Consider the following 15,950-nt stretch of genomic DNA (forward strand, 5'->3'; position numbering starts at 1 on the left):
TGAAAGAGTCTTTGCCAGAGTGCTATTTGCTTGTGTAAGACTATTTGCATGTGTTATGAAAATTTATTCTCAGCCTCAGCTCCTGGGGAACAGCAGTTTTTGCAGCAATTTTTTTAAAAGGCATGATGCAGAAAAGGGAAGGGGGACAGCTGGGAAGGAAGGCCGGGTAGCCCCTCCCATCCAGCAGGACAGGGCTTGAGAGCCGGATCCACAGAGCTGGCCATGTGGGGATGGTGGGGAGACAGTGAGACCATTTTTGCAGAATTCATAATAGATTGGCTACTCAGGAGGAAGACATGTGTTTACGTTTTACAGTTATTGGAAAAGTACTCAGCATGAGACCAAATAACCAAATTTAATCTCTGTGCAGATCACTCTGGCAGAGTTCTGTGGATAATTCAGACCATAGTCACCCACAAGGCCCACTTTGAAAATAAAGGAAAATGGTGTATGCAAATACTGGAATTTTAGTGACGTTTCCTGAGAAACACCACTTTGAGTGGTATTTAATGTTTCCTGAGAAACACAACAGTGACTCTTCTCAGAATTAAACGGGAGAAAATTAGCTGGGCGTGGTGGCACATACCTCTAGTCGCAGCTACTCGGGAGGCTGAGGCAGGAGGATCGCTTGAGCCCAGGAGTTTGAGGCTGCAGTGAGCTATGATGCAGAGTCCTGGATCCAGCAGGGGCAACAGAGCAAGACTCGGTCCCCCAAAAATACAAAAAAAATTAAATGAGAGAGAGAGAAGCCAACTACTGTTGGCATTTGGGTGCTGCCTCTGTGTTCCTCAAGGCTGGGGAGTTTGGGGTTTGGGGAGAACGAGGAGGGCTCAGCTTTTTCTGTGGTCTTGCACTCTGGGGACACTGTGACCTCCACGTTAGGTTCAGGCACAAAGTGGCAGAGATGAGTGGCTCTGAGATGAGAAGCTGGCTTTGTCTCTGAGATGGGGGCTACCCCGTCAGGGGTCTCCTTGGGCCCCTCTTCTTGCTGGGAGAATCATGTTATTGGGGTGCAGGTCTCATCAACTTGGTTGCCAAGGGGGTCCTGGAAAAGGGGCTTCCTAAGCGATGTTCCTCCAGACTGCCAGATGTACCCCAGGAGTACATTATGAAATCAATTTCATGAGTTGTCATCAGTATTTTTTTGAAATGTCAAAAAGTGAGATAAAATAGGTAGCATTAAATACATACTATCCGAGTGCCTCCCGGGTGGTAAGGGTGATTGTTTCATAAAATTTTTCTTTGGATGTCAATGTGTTCGATGCACACAGTACACGTGTGCATTCCTCTCCAGGCCCCAGAAGCCTTCTCCTACGTCTCACTCTCAGCTTTGGTTGACCCTCACTCCTGGCCCCACATACCCTGTGGTCTGGCTGCTGCTGAAAGATTCCAACACCGTCTGTTACCCCCGGACGGATGCTGTCAGCGTGGAGCCTGATGAGAAATACCTGCTAACTGTTTTCCCTGAATCCCTCTGCTGTGTGTTTTGTGGCAGGTACTTCAAGCGTAGCAAGAGCCTGGAGCGCTACGTTTGATGAGCTCCTAGGCAGACCCATCGGGCAGTTCTCCCGGACACACATGGCCCTGAATGCCCCGGGGGTGCTGGCCGAAAACCCCGACATATTCGCTGTGATCATAATTCTCATCTTGACAGGTAAAGCACACACTGAAAAAGAAGCCAAGTCGGACCCATGGGCACAGCGTTTATGGCAGGGCCCTGTGAGGTTCCTTCCTTCCTTTCTTCCTCTTCTCTTTAACCCTCTGCACCGTTTCTTTTTGTTCTGCTCTGTTTTCGTAATTCGTGCAGATGTCTTGAGCTTCTCATAGGCTCACACAGAGCTGGCCTGCTTCATAGCTGTTGAGTTGTGTCCACTTAATTAAAGGAGCATCTCAGGTGTTTAGTGTAACTGTGGAGTAAGATTTTCTCAGTGCTGCAGGCTTTTTGCACAAGTGACCCAGGGGTGAAAATTCTTTAGACTCCGTGGATGACCAGTTGGCAAGGAAAGTGGTCATTCATCAGCCAGGAAAATGTGGAGGAATGAGGTCTGTCTGGAACACTGATGTGTGCCTGGGGCGTCTAACGGCGTCTCGGATGGTTTTACACCTAACAACCATCAAAACACCCTTTAAATAAATAAGTTTCATGACAAAATTGTGGTTACAGAATTTTAAAATTCCAGACACTGCTTGAGCACAGCTGACGGCAGCTCCTAGTTAGCGACATGTGTTCGCCTCTCGGCCAGCAGGATGGGAGTTTCGTTCCATGGGGCTCCGTAAACATGAAGCTGAAATGCAAATAAATTCATATTTGGGGTTAGAAAATTTTGGATGAGTTTTTAAAATGGCATGCGTTATTTTACACACCACATAATTGGAATAACTTCTCCTAGGCTGGTCTCTGGTCTCGGCAGTATTTCTGAGTCCAGCTGGCAGAAACATGTATCAGAAAATGTTTGTTGCACTAGTAAGATTTTATTTTGTAATAATAAATGTGTGAGGGAGGGACGCATGGCAAGGTGTCTCCCCGTGATTAACTACCCAATTCTCTTCTAACATCTGCACTTCCAAATTCAATCTCACGGGTACAGCAGTTTTTATTTTAAAATGTATGACAGGCCTCCATGGCAGAGCAGTGGTCTCAGATCATGGTGGTGGTTGGGTGTTGCCATCAGCCCCTCTCTGTGCCACAGAGAGTTCGGCCATGGAAGTCCCCGAATGGTGTCTTCACACTAAGTGGTCCTGTGGGAGGTGCCTCAGAGGTACCTGTCAGAGGTACCTGACAGACACCAGGTGTCTGTCAGAGGTTCCTGTGCATTTTTATTACTTTTTATTTTAATGTGAGTTTACAAGCTGGAGCTAGTTTAGCTCAGGCTTTATTTTATGTGCACTGAGCCCATTGAGGAACCATGTGTGTTAGTGGTTCCAAAACCACAGTTAGTTGTTATTGCTAATGTATTACCAACATCCCAAAGTAAATCTGAATAATTTCCTCCTCTGAAAAACTCTCATTGTACCAAGAAACTTGAGCACAGCGTCTCTTCCTGGGTTTGCTTCTGAAGGTCGTTTCCCAGCAATGTCATTTTAGTGCAAAGAATGGGCTTGGTGGGCGGGTCGAGGCCCCCTGCACTCTCTGCGAGGGACTTCCCATGGACAGTTGACTGTCACAGTCCAGATCTCTGCAGTCCTTGGGTGCCCCTTGGGTGACGTCCTCAATTCTCAAGGGGATCTGGAAGACCAACTCTGAGAGCCTGTGAAACACCCCTTGGACTCGGGTTACTTAGGTTCCTGCCTGCAGAAAGACGATGAGTTTCTCCCCACTCCCAGTTCTCTCTGTCTCCCTCCCATCCCCATCCCAGGAGGGGCCCACGCGGTGTGTGGTTAACACTCAGGCAAGGTTTCCCGTCTGTGCACTTTTTCAGGACTTTTAACTCTTGGTGTGAAAGAGTCGGCCATGGTCAACAAAATATTCACTTGTGTCAACGTCCTGGTCCTGGGCTTTATCATGGTGTCAGGATTCGTGAAAGGATCAATTAAGAACTGGCAGCTCACGGAGGAGGATTTCCAGAATACGTCCGGCCATCTCTGTCTGAACAAGTGAGTTGTTTCTTCTGTCCCTCGCGTGTGGCCATTCTCCATGTTGGTATGTCACGGCACATACATGAATCTGGGGCTGTAACAGGCTAGGACAGTGTGTGCCTTTTTAGAAAAACATCTTCGAATACATTTTGTTAATGTTTTTGTTTTGTTTTTTGCAGCCCAAGGGTATTTTATATGTTTGGAGTTTCTACGAAGGTTTATTCCCCTGAATCGGACAAAACGTTGTATGATGAGAAAGATTCAGGAAATCAAAATTGTCGCTCTAATTCCAAATTGTGTATAGGTCAGGATCGTCATCGTCAGACTCACTCAGTAATCTCTCTTTCCGCGTGTTCTGTTTCATGGCCAACGTCTGCGTTTTGTATTCAGCAAAGATTGTCTCCGAGACGCCGTGCTGATATCACTTTGCCTTTAAATGCCTTCCTAGTGTGACACAGGGACGAAGAAATATATGGGACTTTGCCCAAAGGTTTTCAGAATTACTGGAGTATCAAAATATGAGTATAACAGTATCTTCCTCCCACGTTTGACGTGCGCTGCCTCGGCCTGACAACCGTGGCCCCGTCTCCGACGTGGACACCAGAGCTGGGGCGGCGGCCGGCTCTCCACCCTGTGCCGTCTCAGGCCTTCCAGCGAGCTCAGGCCATCTAGGAAGCAGAGCCAAATAGTCGTAATGAATCAGGTGACTCTGCAGGTCCCAACATGGAGAGTGGGGGGTTGGGTTTTATCTGTGATTCTATTTTAATTCAGGCTGAAAGCTAAACTGGGATGATAAAGAGACCCTCATACAATGCAGGGGCTTTGCAGTGATGTTTCAGGTTCTGAAATCAGTGGTCTAGCCCGGCTGGCTGGCTCAGCTGCCACAGACCTCTGGGGACCAGACGTCTTCCCTCTTGCTCCGTCATCCCCTGGGACGTTGTCCTCATCTGCCTGGTCAGGGCTGTCCTGTGGGCACAAGCACAGCCCAGCTCTCCCAGGAAGCAGAGCCCGTGGAAGAGAGTGTGCCCGGGGCTGTCACGGAGAGACCCGGAAGACACACAGCCTTTCTGCCATGTTCCGCAGGCAGGACTCTACGGGTGGCCACACCTGGTGTAAGGAAGGCTGAGAAGCGCTATCTCACACGGGGGGTATTGGCAGCAACGGGGCATTGGTTTAGGGCCAAGTGCCCCTCCAAGCATTGATACGGGGCTGGAAGCTATTACTAGAGTGTAAACAGGAAACTATTGCATTAGATACATGAAACTTCACTGACACGAATATTATGTAGTTGACAGTTCAAATAAAAACAGCTTTGCTTTCCTAAACTCTGTTACAGAGAAATAAGGACTTTTAATGTGTCATTCCCAAGCATTCCGGAGTCATATTTATGCCAAAGTTATCAGTGCCCATTAATTCAGGGTGGAGTAAAGCCAATTCAAAATACCATTTGAAAACTTTGAGAGCATATTTCACTGGTTGCTATTTATAGGTCAGGAAGGAAAGATAGAGGGTACCTCTCATGTCCTGGTTGCCAATCAAGATTTAATTTTATTATTTTTATGAAGAGATTGTTTGTGCCAGCCGATGGTATTTACTTTCACCGGTCATCCTCACGCAGACGCCCAGGTGGAGATGAACTGTACCGGCCTCCCAGACAAAGCGGCATTTGTTGCCCCAGCCCCTGGATCGCAGGTTATATCTGATGGCCTTGCTGCCAGGCCCAGCTCCCCAGGCCCGGGCACAGCTGTTGGGGACGGTAGGGAATCAGCAGAGCTCTACAGGACTGGGGTCAAGCTTGCTCTTTCCTTTTGTTAAAATCTCTAAGCATCGTTGTTTTTCTTTTGTCCTCCAGCTGTAGATTTGTATTTCTGACAACAGCCATGTAGTCTTGCATGAAATTGCTTGTCTCCCTGAAATAGCAGGGCACTTCCCAACCAAACCATGTAACATGGAGGAGCTTCAGCGTGCGTGGATTTGGAGGCAGTTTTGACCAGCCTGGGTTTGTGATTTTAGGATGCTCTTCCCGTGGCTGGCTGGGAAGTCTCCTTGGAGCCTGGAGTCAGTCTGTGTCTCAGGCTGTGATAGGGGTGTTACCTCCCAGACTGGCCGGTTCGTCCCTGCCTTTGACCTGTGCTACCTCTGGCTTCCTTATCCAGCATTCTGTAGATACAGCAGCAGCAAAGCAGCGATCCTACATGGGAGCCTGTGGAGAAAGTGCTGCAAGGCATCTGTCCCTTAGAGTGGAAACCCCAAACTAACACTGGCTTCAACAAGATCAAGCTGTGGTTCTCTTTGGTGGTCAGTCCAGGGTATCCCTTTACTGGGCCAGGGATCCAGTCCTCCCATCGCATGACTTTGTCCACGGGCAACATTCCCAAGGTCACCCCAGGACCCAAGCTGGCTCCTCCTGCTCCAGCAAGCAGGAAGGAGAAGGGGCAAGTGGAGGGCACCCCCTACGAGATCCCCAGACGTTTCTCAGCAGGCGCGGACACCACACCTGCTTAAATCTCCTTGATCAGCACTTAGTCAAATGGCTACACCTTGTATCGAAATTGAGAAACAGTCTTGATTCTCAGATGGGTAGTAAATATATCTAAAATAATTAAGGGTCCCTTTTCTTTGTAGAAGAACAGGGGCGTGTGGCTTTCGAGGACAGCTAGCAGTTTATGTCAGGGCGGCGGGTGTAAGTCAGGACATGGGAGCCATGCTGTAGACGTTCACGGCTCACGCAGGCGTAACAGGTCGTGCCGGCGGCCCTGGCCCCCTTACTGTCCCAGACACTGTCTGTGCTAACTTCTGAGTGGCCAGGCGGGTGGATGCAGAAAGGCTGCCGCCCACTCTGCAGGGCAAGAAACGCTGAAGTGCGACCTGGATTTTGCTTCACCTTGTCACGAGGCGACATTGCCGCACGGTGGCCGTGGGCAGCAGCCCCACGCCTTTGTGTGTGAGTTGCCGGACGGTGAGTGGACACAGCCACCATGTGCATATGGCAGGTTAATCATTGATTATATGTAGAGACTTAAAAAATATTTTAAATGTTTTGGTCTGAGCCTCCTATAGAAAGGATTCTGTTGATACCCTGCCACTGGGATCAGTCACGCCCAGACTGTTCCTAGCATGCCCTGCAGACTTCGTTTTTAGTATCAGGCTCTTGTTCCTTGCTGTGGTTGCCCAACGTCCCAGCGCCTGGGTCCTGCCGACGTTGGTGTGCGGCAGTGCAGTACGCGGAGCAGGTGTAGCAGGTGTCATGGTCAGCGGGCACTGGCGTATCGTTGCTCACGTGCGCCTTCCCCTGTCACTCACGTCCCATGGCCTGGAGGTGTACCTGATTCCTCCCCTGCCACAGTCCTGAAGACCCAACTGCGAAGCCTTTCCTTTTGCCCCCTCCCGCTGCAGGTCACCCACACCCCCTGGCCTCCCTCTCTCCCCGCCTTCCTTGTCCTTTGAGCTTTGCCCATCTGCGTCTGCGTGAGGAAGGGCCGTGCCAGCCCTTAGGCCGCTTCTGCCAGTCGGTCTCTTTCTGTATCTAGTCCCTGCCCTCTCCACCTCCCCAGAAATGGAATTCTCGAAGCCTTTCTAGGTGCTCGTGCCTCAGGGTTGCTTGAAGCACCCCATCAATGCTGGCATTTGTGTATTTGTATTTGCTGCCATTTCAACAGCTCTTGATGCCTTAGGACTGGAGCCAGTGGGCGTCTGTCGTCCTGGCGGCGGTAGGGCCCGGCCCACAGAAGACATTCTGACTCGTGGGTTCCCCTCCTCCTGGGGTCTCCTCCTCCCTCTCCTGAGCCATGTGGTTGTCACCGGTTTTGTTTTGAGCTGAGGCCACTGAATAATAGGAGTCTGCTTAGCAGGGTGTTCTGTGTTCTTTGGCTGGATGGTGTCCACAGTGGAAGCAGGCCAGCCAGTGGGCCGCCGGGACGGGGAGACTGTGTCCTGCCGCCTTGCTGACTGACTTCTCCTGGGCTGCTTGTGTTTGTACTTTGGTTGTGAGTTTTAGTCACACTTTAAGATGACAAAATAAAGCTCTTGTTTGGCAATGTATTTTCCTACATCTATCCCTTATATATATCCCATGTGGTTCTTCTCGCGCCAGGAAGTGATGTGGTTTAGGGCAGTGATGTGTCCTGTGCAGTCAGATGGAGGTGGCTGTCAGCCTGGTTGAGTGGGAGGGACAGAGGAGGGTGGTGATCGTCCTCATGGGGGCTGCTCACAGTGGCCCTGTGACAGGACAGAAGCCTGCAGCCCCACAGCTGGCACAGGTGTGGATGGTGGGGGAGGAACAAGGGCCCCTCCTCTAACTGGAAGGAGTTCAGCTGCCTTTCAGGTGGCAGCAGAGTGCTGGTGCCGAAGGCTTGGGGTTACCTGGTGACAGGCAGGGGTGGCATGTGTCAGAATTAGCCACGGTGCCCAGGGAAGCCACCTGGACTGACCCATGCAGTGCAGCCCCAGAACACGGCATGTGGGGGGTGACAGACAGCCCAAGCTCTGTACGGCAGGGAGCAGGGGCTTGGAGGACTTTATGTTGCCCTGGGATGGGCCGAAGCGCTGTGCTGAACGTGGGCCCAGCGTCGGTCACGGGTGTCAGAGTCACTGGGACTATTTTCTGAGCATTTAAGTAGCTGGTCTTTTGGACATCTGCATTTATAACCGTGCTTGTTTGACTTTGCATTCATTAATTTAGAAGATAATGTGCCGAGCCCTGCTGTGTGCCAGGCCTGGTCTCCACCCACCAGGCAAAAGCTGCGGAACCCTGGCCCCCTAGACTCTATCTGCCTCGTGCACATGGGTGCTTAAGACCAAGATAATACACTTTTTTTTTTAACCTGGGTTTCTCCCAAAAATGTTTGTTTTGAGGTTTAGTTACTGGTAAGCATGGGACCAGGGGCAGGTCCGTGCACCTGACTGGTGGCTCCGTGTCTCCCGCTGAGGGTCCTAGGGAGGAGGGAGTGGGGCCAGCCACAGGGGACCCCCCGACCACAGCCCCTGCCTCTCTGCCAACGTCATTGTTTGGAAGATGCTTCTGGAAAGGGCGATCCTGTGCACACGTTTGGTTTTGGGTCACAAAGGGCAGAGAGGCCTGCTGCCCATGGGGTTGGAACGCCGGGGCAGGTGGCAGCACCCCCAGGTCACGGGCAGAGGGTCTGGAGCCCTGGGCAAGGCGGCCGGAACCGGTGGGGGGGGCGACTGCCTGGCATCGCTTCTCGTCAGGAGAGAGCGCTGCTCCTGGAGCCAGACTCCGCACGGGCGCTGTGATTTTGACTGTGGCTCTTTTTTCTAGTAACACAAAGGGAGGGCTGCCTGGTGTTGGTGGATTTATGCCCTTCGGATTCTCTGGTGTCCTGTCAGGGGCAGCGACTTGCTTCTACGCCTTCGTGGGCTTTGACTGCATCGCCACCACAGGTACGTCCGTCCGCCACCGTCCGCGGGCCTTCTGCTCACCAGCAGACGGCGGCGACGCTGCACGGGGCTCGCCGCTGCCCCTCCCCGCGCCGCGCTCCCACATGCCAGTGACGTGTGTTTTTGCAGCTTCCTGCTAATCCCCGATACCTCCCCCTTAGCACTTCCCCGAGTGGCAGTGCTGACAGGAAACTGCATCAGGAACGTGACTAACGGTCCTGCTGTTGGAATGGGATAATGGCAGCGTAGCTGCAGCCTGATTTTCTATCTGTGCATCCGGGAGAAATGAGGCCATTAAAAATATTGTCATCCTGGTGGATTGAGCCGGTCAGGCTCCACTGAGCCTCCCAGGTTTTCTCTGCCAAGGGAAACAAGTCTCTTCCTTGGCTGAACCGCGATGTGCAGGCCGAGAACACCGTCCGGGCCGTGGGCCGTCTGGTGTGTGATACTGAGTGCTGCCCCCGTTCCTGGAAGCCCCGAGGACCCTGTCCTGTGTCCTGCAGGGTCGAGCACTGTGGGGCCGTTACTTGTGGTGTGCATGGGCCCCCTGGCACCGGCTGCCCTTGGGTGTCACTCAGGGAGGCTGCACCCCTGGCCGCCTGCCCTGCTCAGGCTCACCCCCCGCTGCCCCTAGGCGAGGAGGTCAAGAACCCGCAGAAGGCCATCCCCGTGGGCATCGTCGCCTCCCTCCTCATCTGCTTTGTCGCGTACTTCGGGGTGTCGGCCGCCCTCACGCTCATGATGCCGTACTTCTGCCTGGACAAGGACAGCCCCCTGCCCGACGCCTTCAAGCATGTGGGCTGGGAAGGCGCCAAGTACGCAGTGGCCGTGGGCTCCCTCTGTGCGCTTTCTACCAGGTGAGAGAGGCTTTCTCCCCCGGGAGTCCGGAGGTTGGGAGGGAGCAAGGCTTCGGCAGGCCGGGTGAGGCCTTGTGGGACACGGGTCAGCTGCTAATATCCCTCTTCCCTTGAGACAGAGCCAGCACCCCAGCCCCAGTGGTGGCTCTCCCCCCTTGTTGTTGCTGTTAATCATCCCAAGAGTTTGTGTTTCTGACATTTTCATCCCGAAGAACCGAGGCTGACTTGCCAGCATTAATCCGCTCATCAAGGCTCCGGCCTCTGTCCCTAACGTCGGCCACAGGACCAGCCCCCTCTTTGAGCCCCATATTTTGGCCCTTAGTTTGACGGTCAAGCTGGGGCTACTTAGGAAAGGGGCGTAAGTGCCTTGTGATGAGAAACATTTTTGCCCTGGCGTCTCCCACTAGCCCGCGTCAGTGGGAACTATTTGCTAAACGTTGATTTGCCACTGAGAAGTCCTTGTGAGTGCAGTGGTGCTTGTGTTTTCTGTTTGACCCAGCTGGAAACAATTGCAGGAGGAAATACCCACCTTCCCTTCCATACAGACTACGACTGGATTTCACCTTAGTTCATGTTAGGTGTTCCCTGTTCTTTACCACAGTCCATACTGACAGCATGTGCTCTTTCTGGGGTTGATTTATTAAATGCTGGATCTTCTAGCTGTGGGCCTCCCAGTGAGGGAGACTGCAGTTCTTGGAGAGAAATTCGGGCTCCCTCTCCTCAGTGGGAAGCTGTGCATGTTTGTACGTGGTGCCCGTATCCCTGAGGAGCCAGTTTTGCTCACACGTTTTGCCTTTTCCCCCCTAATCTAGTCTTTTAGGCTCCATGTTTCCTATGCCTCGAGTTATCTACGCCATGGCTGAAGATGGACTGCTGTTTAAATTTTTGGCCAAAATCAATGATAGGACCAAAACACCAATAATCGCCACGTTAACCTCCGGTGCCATCGCTGGTAAGTGCGGGCACTCACTGCACATGCTGTTTTCACCATGCAGTTATTATTCCCTAGGGAGACATCTCGAATCGTACTGGTCCGTGAGAAATTTTAACTGGTCTTTTTGACACACTTGGACCTGGTTCACTGAAAGATACCTGTCCTTTTGACCAAAGGCAGAGGCCAGTTTGGCAGAGGATGTGATGAAATTCTCAGAGTCTGACCTTTTCTGGTACACACTCCCTGGGCAGAGCGTGGCACACACTGTCCCTCCAGAGCCACTTGTCCTTCCCTGTCTCAGAGCATTTCCCTGAGCAGACCTTGCCAGCTGACTTCTTGTGTGGTGCACAAGGGCGACTTTTTGTTAGTACCTGGAAATTCAGTGTCCGTGTATCTTAGCACACGAATTCTCTGGAAAACAAGCATCCCTTACAATCAGCATTTTCTAAAGTGTGCCCCCTATTCCCCTGGGATATTGAGGGTGTTGCTGATGAAGTCATCTGCCCGAGTTCACACATGGTGGCGGACCCAGAGGAGATTGATCTTCTGAGATCAGGTGCATCACCGAGAGGACAATTTAGATGGATTTGTCTCACGTGTTTCCTCCTTTCTCGGTTGCGTTTTATAGCCCAAGAGGCAGGTATCATCCCACGGTGTAGACGTAGCAGTGCAGGCCCCGGTGAAGTGGGGGTGCCCACTTGTGAGGGCAGGGCTGGATTTTGACTCCTGGTTTGTTTTTATGCCAAAGTGGCTGAGCTCCTCCCAGGGTCTGAGCAGAGTGGTGGGTCTTTTTGGCAAGTTAGGGCACATGCCACAGGTCACAATTCGTATCACAGCAACTTGTCCAGTGGCCACTGGTGAGACACTCGACCATCTGAAGTGAGTGAATCGCTTACTGGGTTTTGTTGTGTGATTTTAGCTCTTGAGAGTGACTGCAGTGGACAGGTTGAGGGGTACCCCATATGGCCAGAATATTTAGGGATTATGGAATTGGAAATAGTAAACATTTTTTCAGTGTTCACAAAGGCAGGCGCTTAATTTCCTTCCCGTGCTGATAAAGACCATCAAACCACTATCTTTCGAGTGACTGTGAAGTTCATGCCATTCACCAAATCAAGGATTGACTCTTTTTTTAATTTGGTAGGAGCAGTAAATAAGTATTCAGTTTTCTAAAATCACCTCACATGGAAGAAATTTGTCTCCAGTTTTTCCTTGAGTAGGAACATAGGCATTTGTGGCATGCACAATTGGATACTCTTCTAATTATCAGGAGGTCCTCATAGCTCTTAATCCTTATCCTCAATTTAAATGTGGTTTAGTTGCAGTGATCTCGAAGGGCTTGAGAGATATTTGTGGAAAAATAACGGTTTTGTGTTTATGTTTTAACTTGTGTTGATTGCATGTGATTTGAAAATATCCCAAAGTAGATCTAGCCCCGTTGTTTTTTAAATGGGAAAACTTGACATATGCACCCACATAAATAGACATACATATTCTCATAAAACTTACAAAGGATTTTTGAATAAGCATGCATGTTTTAATTCTTTTTAAAAGGAGGGCTGATACTGTTTGGGGATGACTCTTCAGATTTCTTCCATGTAAAGTGACTTCACATGTGAAGAGCAGCTTTCCTTTCCCTGCTTACCTGCCTGAGTTAAAGCCCCTAAGAGTCCTCTCAGAGCACAGACTTGCCCTTCTCTGGCACCCAGCTCTGTTGTCTGTGCTGTGGGAGGATCCTCAGAGAGGTCCAGGACTGTGGTGCGCCATGCTCAATGGTGACTGCCTAGGACCCTGTGACTGGCACAGTCTGCATCAGTGCTGGATGAAAGGATGGAAGATGTGTAGAGGGATGGTCTGGATGATGGATGGATAGATAGATGGGATGGATGGATAGATGGGATGGATGGATGGATGGATGGATGGGTGGTGGATGATGGGATTGATGGAAGATGGATCGATAGATGGGATGGATGAATGGGATGGATGGATGGATAGATGATGGATTGGATGGGATTGATGAAAGATGGATGATGAATATATGGATGGATGGATGATGGAAGATGGAAAATTGATGGATAGATGGGATGGATGGATGGGTGGTGGATGACAGATTGGATGGGATTGATGGAAGATGAATGAATGGGATGGATGGATAGATGATGGATGATGATTGGATGGGATTGATGGAAGATGGATGATGAATATATGGATGGATGGATGATGGAAGATGGATAATTGATGGATAGATGGGATGGATGGATGGATGGATGGATGGATGGATGGATGGCAGAAGATGGATGATGGATGGATGCACTGGGCTGTCTGCGAGTCAGCACGGTGTAGAGGAAGACACACTGTACTCAGTCACAAGAACCTGGTTCACATCCTGGCTGTTCTCCTTAGGAGCTATGTGACCTTAGATAAGTCTCCTAACCCGTGTGAACTTTAGTTTCTTCATCTGAGGTATAGATAGGGGTTACAAAGTTGCCACAAGGATAAAAAAAGAATGAAGGTACCCTCTGAACAAATGATACTGAGTATTACTGTCTGGTGAGGACTGCGTGTGATTTAATCATGAGCTTGTCTTCCCTCGAAGCCAGTCTTTCCATGGCAAGGCCAGGGTTGGGAGTAAGAACGGTGCCCTTCGTGTGCCCTGCACCGCGGGTGAGTGGTGGGCCTGGTCATTGGCATGTGCAGAGGGCCATGCATCCATCCTGATGTCTGTCTCTTCCCAGCTGTGATGGCCTTCCTCTTTGACCTGAAGGACTTGGTGGACCTCATGTCCATTGGCACTCTCCTGGCCTACTCTTTGGTGGCCGCCTGCGTGTTGGTCTTACGGTATGTATGGCGGTGCACCTGGTAACCTTTAACAGTTGACACTGTTTATAAGGTGTAACTTTCAAGTTGGTGATCGCTCCATCCGGGCTGCGGAGGAGAGGGTGGGGTCTGGGTTGAGCGCCTAGTTGGGAAGACATCCTTGAAGGGTTAGGGGTGGCCCCTCACCTCCTTCTATCATGGGTCCTCATTTTTTCGGCTAGATGTTGGGAGGGTAGAGACAGGTTCTCAGCCCAACTATTGGGTCTGGATCCCAGGATCAGAGGTTTTGAAGGCTTACGGTAATGATGGCACCTTGGTCCAGGTTCTTAGGATGGAGGGGACTGGGGCTGGCCCTGATAGGAACTGGAGACTCCAGGGGCTGTGAAACTTGGGTCAGTGTGATGCTTCTGTAGCCTCATTGCACCACGGCTGGAGGAGTGAGTCCCACTGTATGGTGTGGAGCGGCCCCCGCTGACCACGTTCCGGCTGTTTTAGTCTCATGTGGGCCAGGCATGCCCGTGGACAGTCGCGTGGGCTCTGGGCCCAGATGAGTGCCCCAGTGTGCTGTCCTGCCCCAGTGCTGCTCCCGAAGCACATGCCTGGACTCCAGTGTCCTTTGCTATGGGAGGAAAGGGCTCTGCTTGAGGGGTGGCCAGGGCAGCATTCGTCATGGGAACATGTGCTCATGGGGACGTTCAGTGTCGGTCTCCCCACAAGAGCCACCTCCTTTCTTTCCAGGTATGTGCTCTTGCAAGGTCACTGATTCCATTTTGAATGTCCTCAGCAGCTAATTTACGGAAAACCTGGGTGAAGACTTAGTAGTGGCTGTGTGGAATCAGCTAAAACGAGTTTGTGGACCCCTTATTCCTTCCCAGAGGCTTAATGCTAGAATATCCTCTAAGGCCCCTCACTTTCTTAATAGACCGAGGGGTGTTGCACAAGTGGATCAGTGCGCAAGTGGTTAAATGTCTTTATGCTCACTCTCAGAAGCGATCATATGCAAGATAATTCACGAAGCACTCTGCTTTCAAAGCTGGTGGAAAAGATTTGCTCTCTGCTTGTGTTGGGTGGGACGATAAGGGGGAGAACGGGGGCTTCGTTTGCAGGTAGCTCTGTCTTGGCAGTTGTACCACAGGCTCGGTCCTTCACCCAGCTACATAGAGTTATTTACTCTGAGGCACTTGGAGTTTTAAAATAAATTGATCCGATCAAGTCACACACACAGCATTTCTCAAATCCATCAGCCCGCAGGCACGTTTCCCTGGCTGTCTGTGCCGCGCGCGATCCAGTGCTATTGCTTTCTATTTCTGGCCTTCCTTGTAGCTCCTTTTTGTGGGAAGAGGCCTTGTATCTTTCTCGGAGTGGGAGAAGCCCTCCCGGGGCGTTCCCCTGGGCTGCCCCACCGTGGAGGTCACGTTCCTCCAAAACAGAGTCACCAAGACCGGGGCTCTGCTCCTGTCTCTGCGTTATGAGAGGGGGCACCACTCTGGCCACCTGCTTCCCCTTCTGTGCCCTGTGTTCCGGCAGCTTACCTGTAAGGGCGCATTAAGAGCTTGAGCTGATGCATGTCCTGCTTAAAGGAGAGTATGGTGGTCACGTGGTACGTTTCTCTGCAGGTATCAGCCGGAGCAGCCTAACCTGGTGTACCAGATGGCCAGAACGTCCGACGAGCTGGATCAGGCAGAGCAGAGCGAACTGGGGAGCACCAACGACTCCCAGACGGGCTTCTTGCCAGAAGCAGAGATGTTTTCTTTGAAAACCATACTCTCACCCAAAAACATGGAGCCTTCCAAACTCTCTGGGCTGATTGTGAACGTTTCAACCAGCCTCATAGGTAAGAGCTTGCCCTTCCCTGTGTGGAGTCTGGGGTCTTGCCTGTTGGCGTGGCGCGGGGCCGAGGCAATGGGCATGGGGGCAGGAAGGTGCTAGACACGCACATCTGTCTTGCCACCGGACTGCGACGTAGTTATTCTGTCCCAACTGTGGCTGATTCCTTCAGAAGTTGAGCCTCGCTCCCCATAGGATCTGGGGGGAACTGAGGATACTGTGGGAACTTGAGAGACGGTTGAGTTGCACCCCTCTTCTGTCCTTCCTAGCCACTCTTATCATCATCTTCTGCATCGTGGCTGTGCTCGGGAAGGAGGCTCTGACCCAAAGGAAGCTGTGGGCAATCTTCATGCTCGCGGGATCTGTCTTCCTCTGCATCTTGGTCACCGGCATCATCTGGCAGCAGCCTGAGAGCAAGACCAAGCTCTCGTTCAAGGTGAGCGTTCAAGGAGGGGGCAGGCCACAGACTGGCCCTCCTGCTGGCCGGCTGGCCCTGTGTGGGCCCGGCCAGGCCTGGGTGCCAGCCGGCCTCGGGGGGCAGA

The 15,950-nt window shown here is 51.5% G+C and overlaps 1 protein-coding gene across 3 annotated transcripts in view; it reads left to right on the top strand.

Annotated features, from left to right (window-relative positions):
- The window catches only part of SLC7A1 (solute carrier family 7 member 1), a 69,986-nt gene that overhangs the window by 50,033 nt on the left and 4,003 nt on the right, over nucleotides 1-15,950 (top strand). For 2 of the 3 annotated variants that reach the window (XM_045566771.1, XM_045566772.1), the window contains exons 4-11: nucleotides 1,496-1,654; nucleotides 3,420-3,594; nucleotides 8,855-8,976; nucleotides 9,608-9,830; nucleotides 10,643-10,782; nucleotides 13,500-13,602; nucleotides 15,198-15,415; nucleotides 15,678-15,844. In XM_045566771.1, the coding sequence (XP_045422727.1) occupies nucleotides 1,496-1,654; nucleotides 3,420-3,594; nucleotides 8,855-8,976; nucleotides 9,608-9,830; nucleotides 10,643-10,782; nucleotides 13,500-13,602; nucleotides 15,198-15,415; nucleotides 15,678-15,844 (1,307 nt within the window). The remainder of the gene's footprint in view (nucleotides 1-1,495; nucleotides 1,655-3,419; nucleotides 3,595-8,854; nucleotides 8,977-9,607; nucleotides 9,831-10,642; nucleotides 10,783-13,499; nucleotides 13,603-15,197; nucleotides 15,416-15,677; nucleotides 15,845-15,950) is intronic. The other variant, XM_045566773.1, reaches the window with a different exon arrangement.

This window comes from Lemur catta, chromosome 13 (assembly GCF_020740605.2).
Source record: "Lemur catta isolate mLemCat1 chromosome 13, mLemCat1.pri, whole genome shotgun sequence".
In the NCBI taxonomy this organism is placed as follows: domain Eukaryota; kingdom Metazoa; phylum Chordata; class Mammalia; order Primates; family Lemuridae; genus Lemur; species Lemur catta.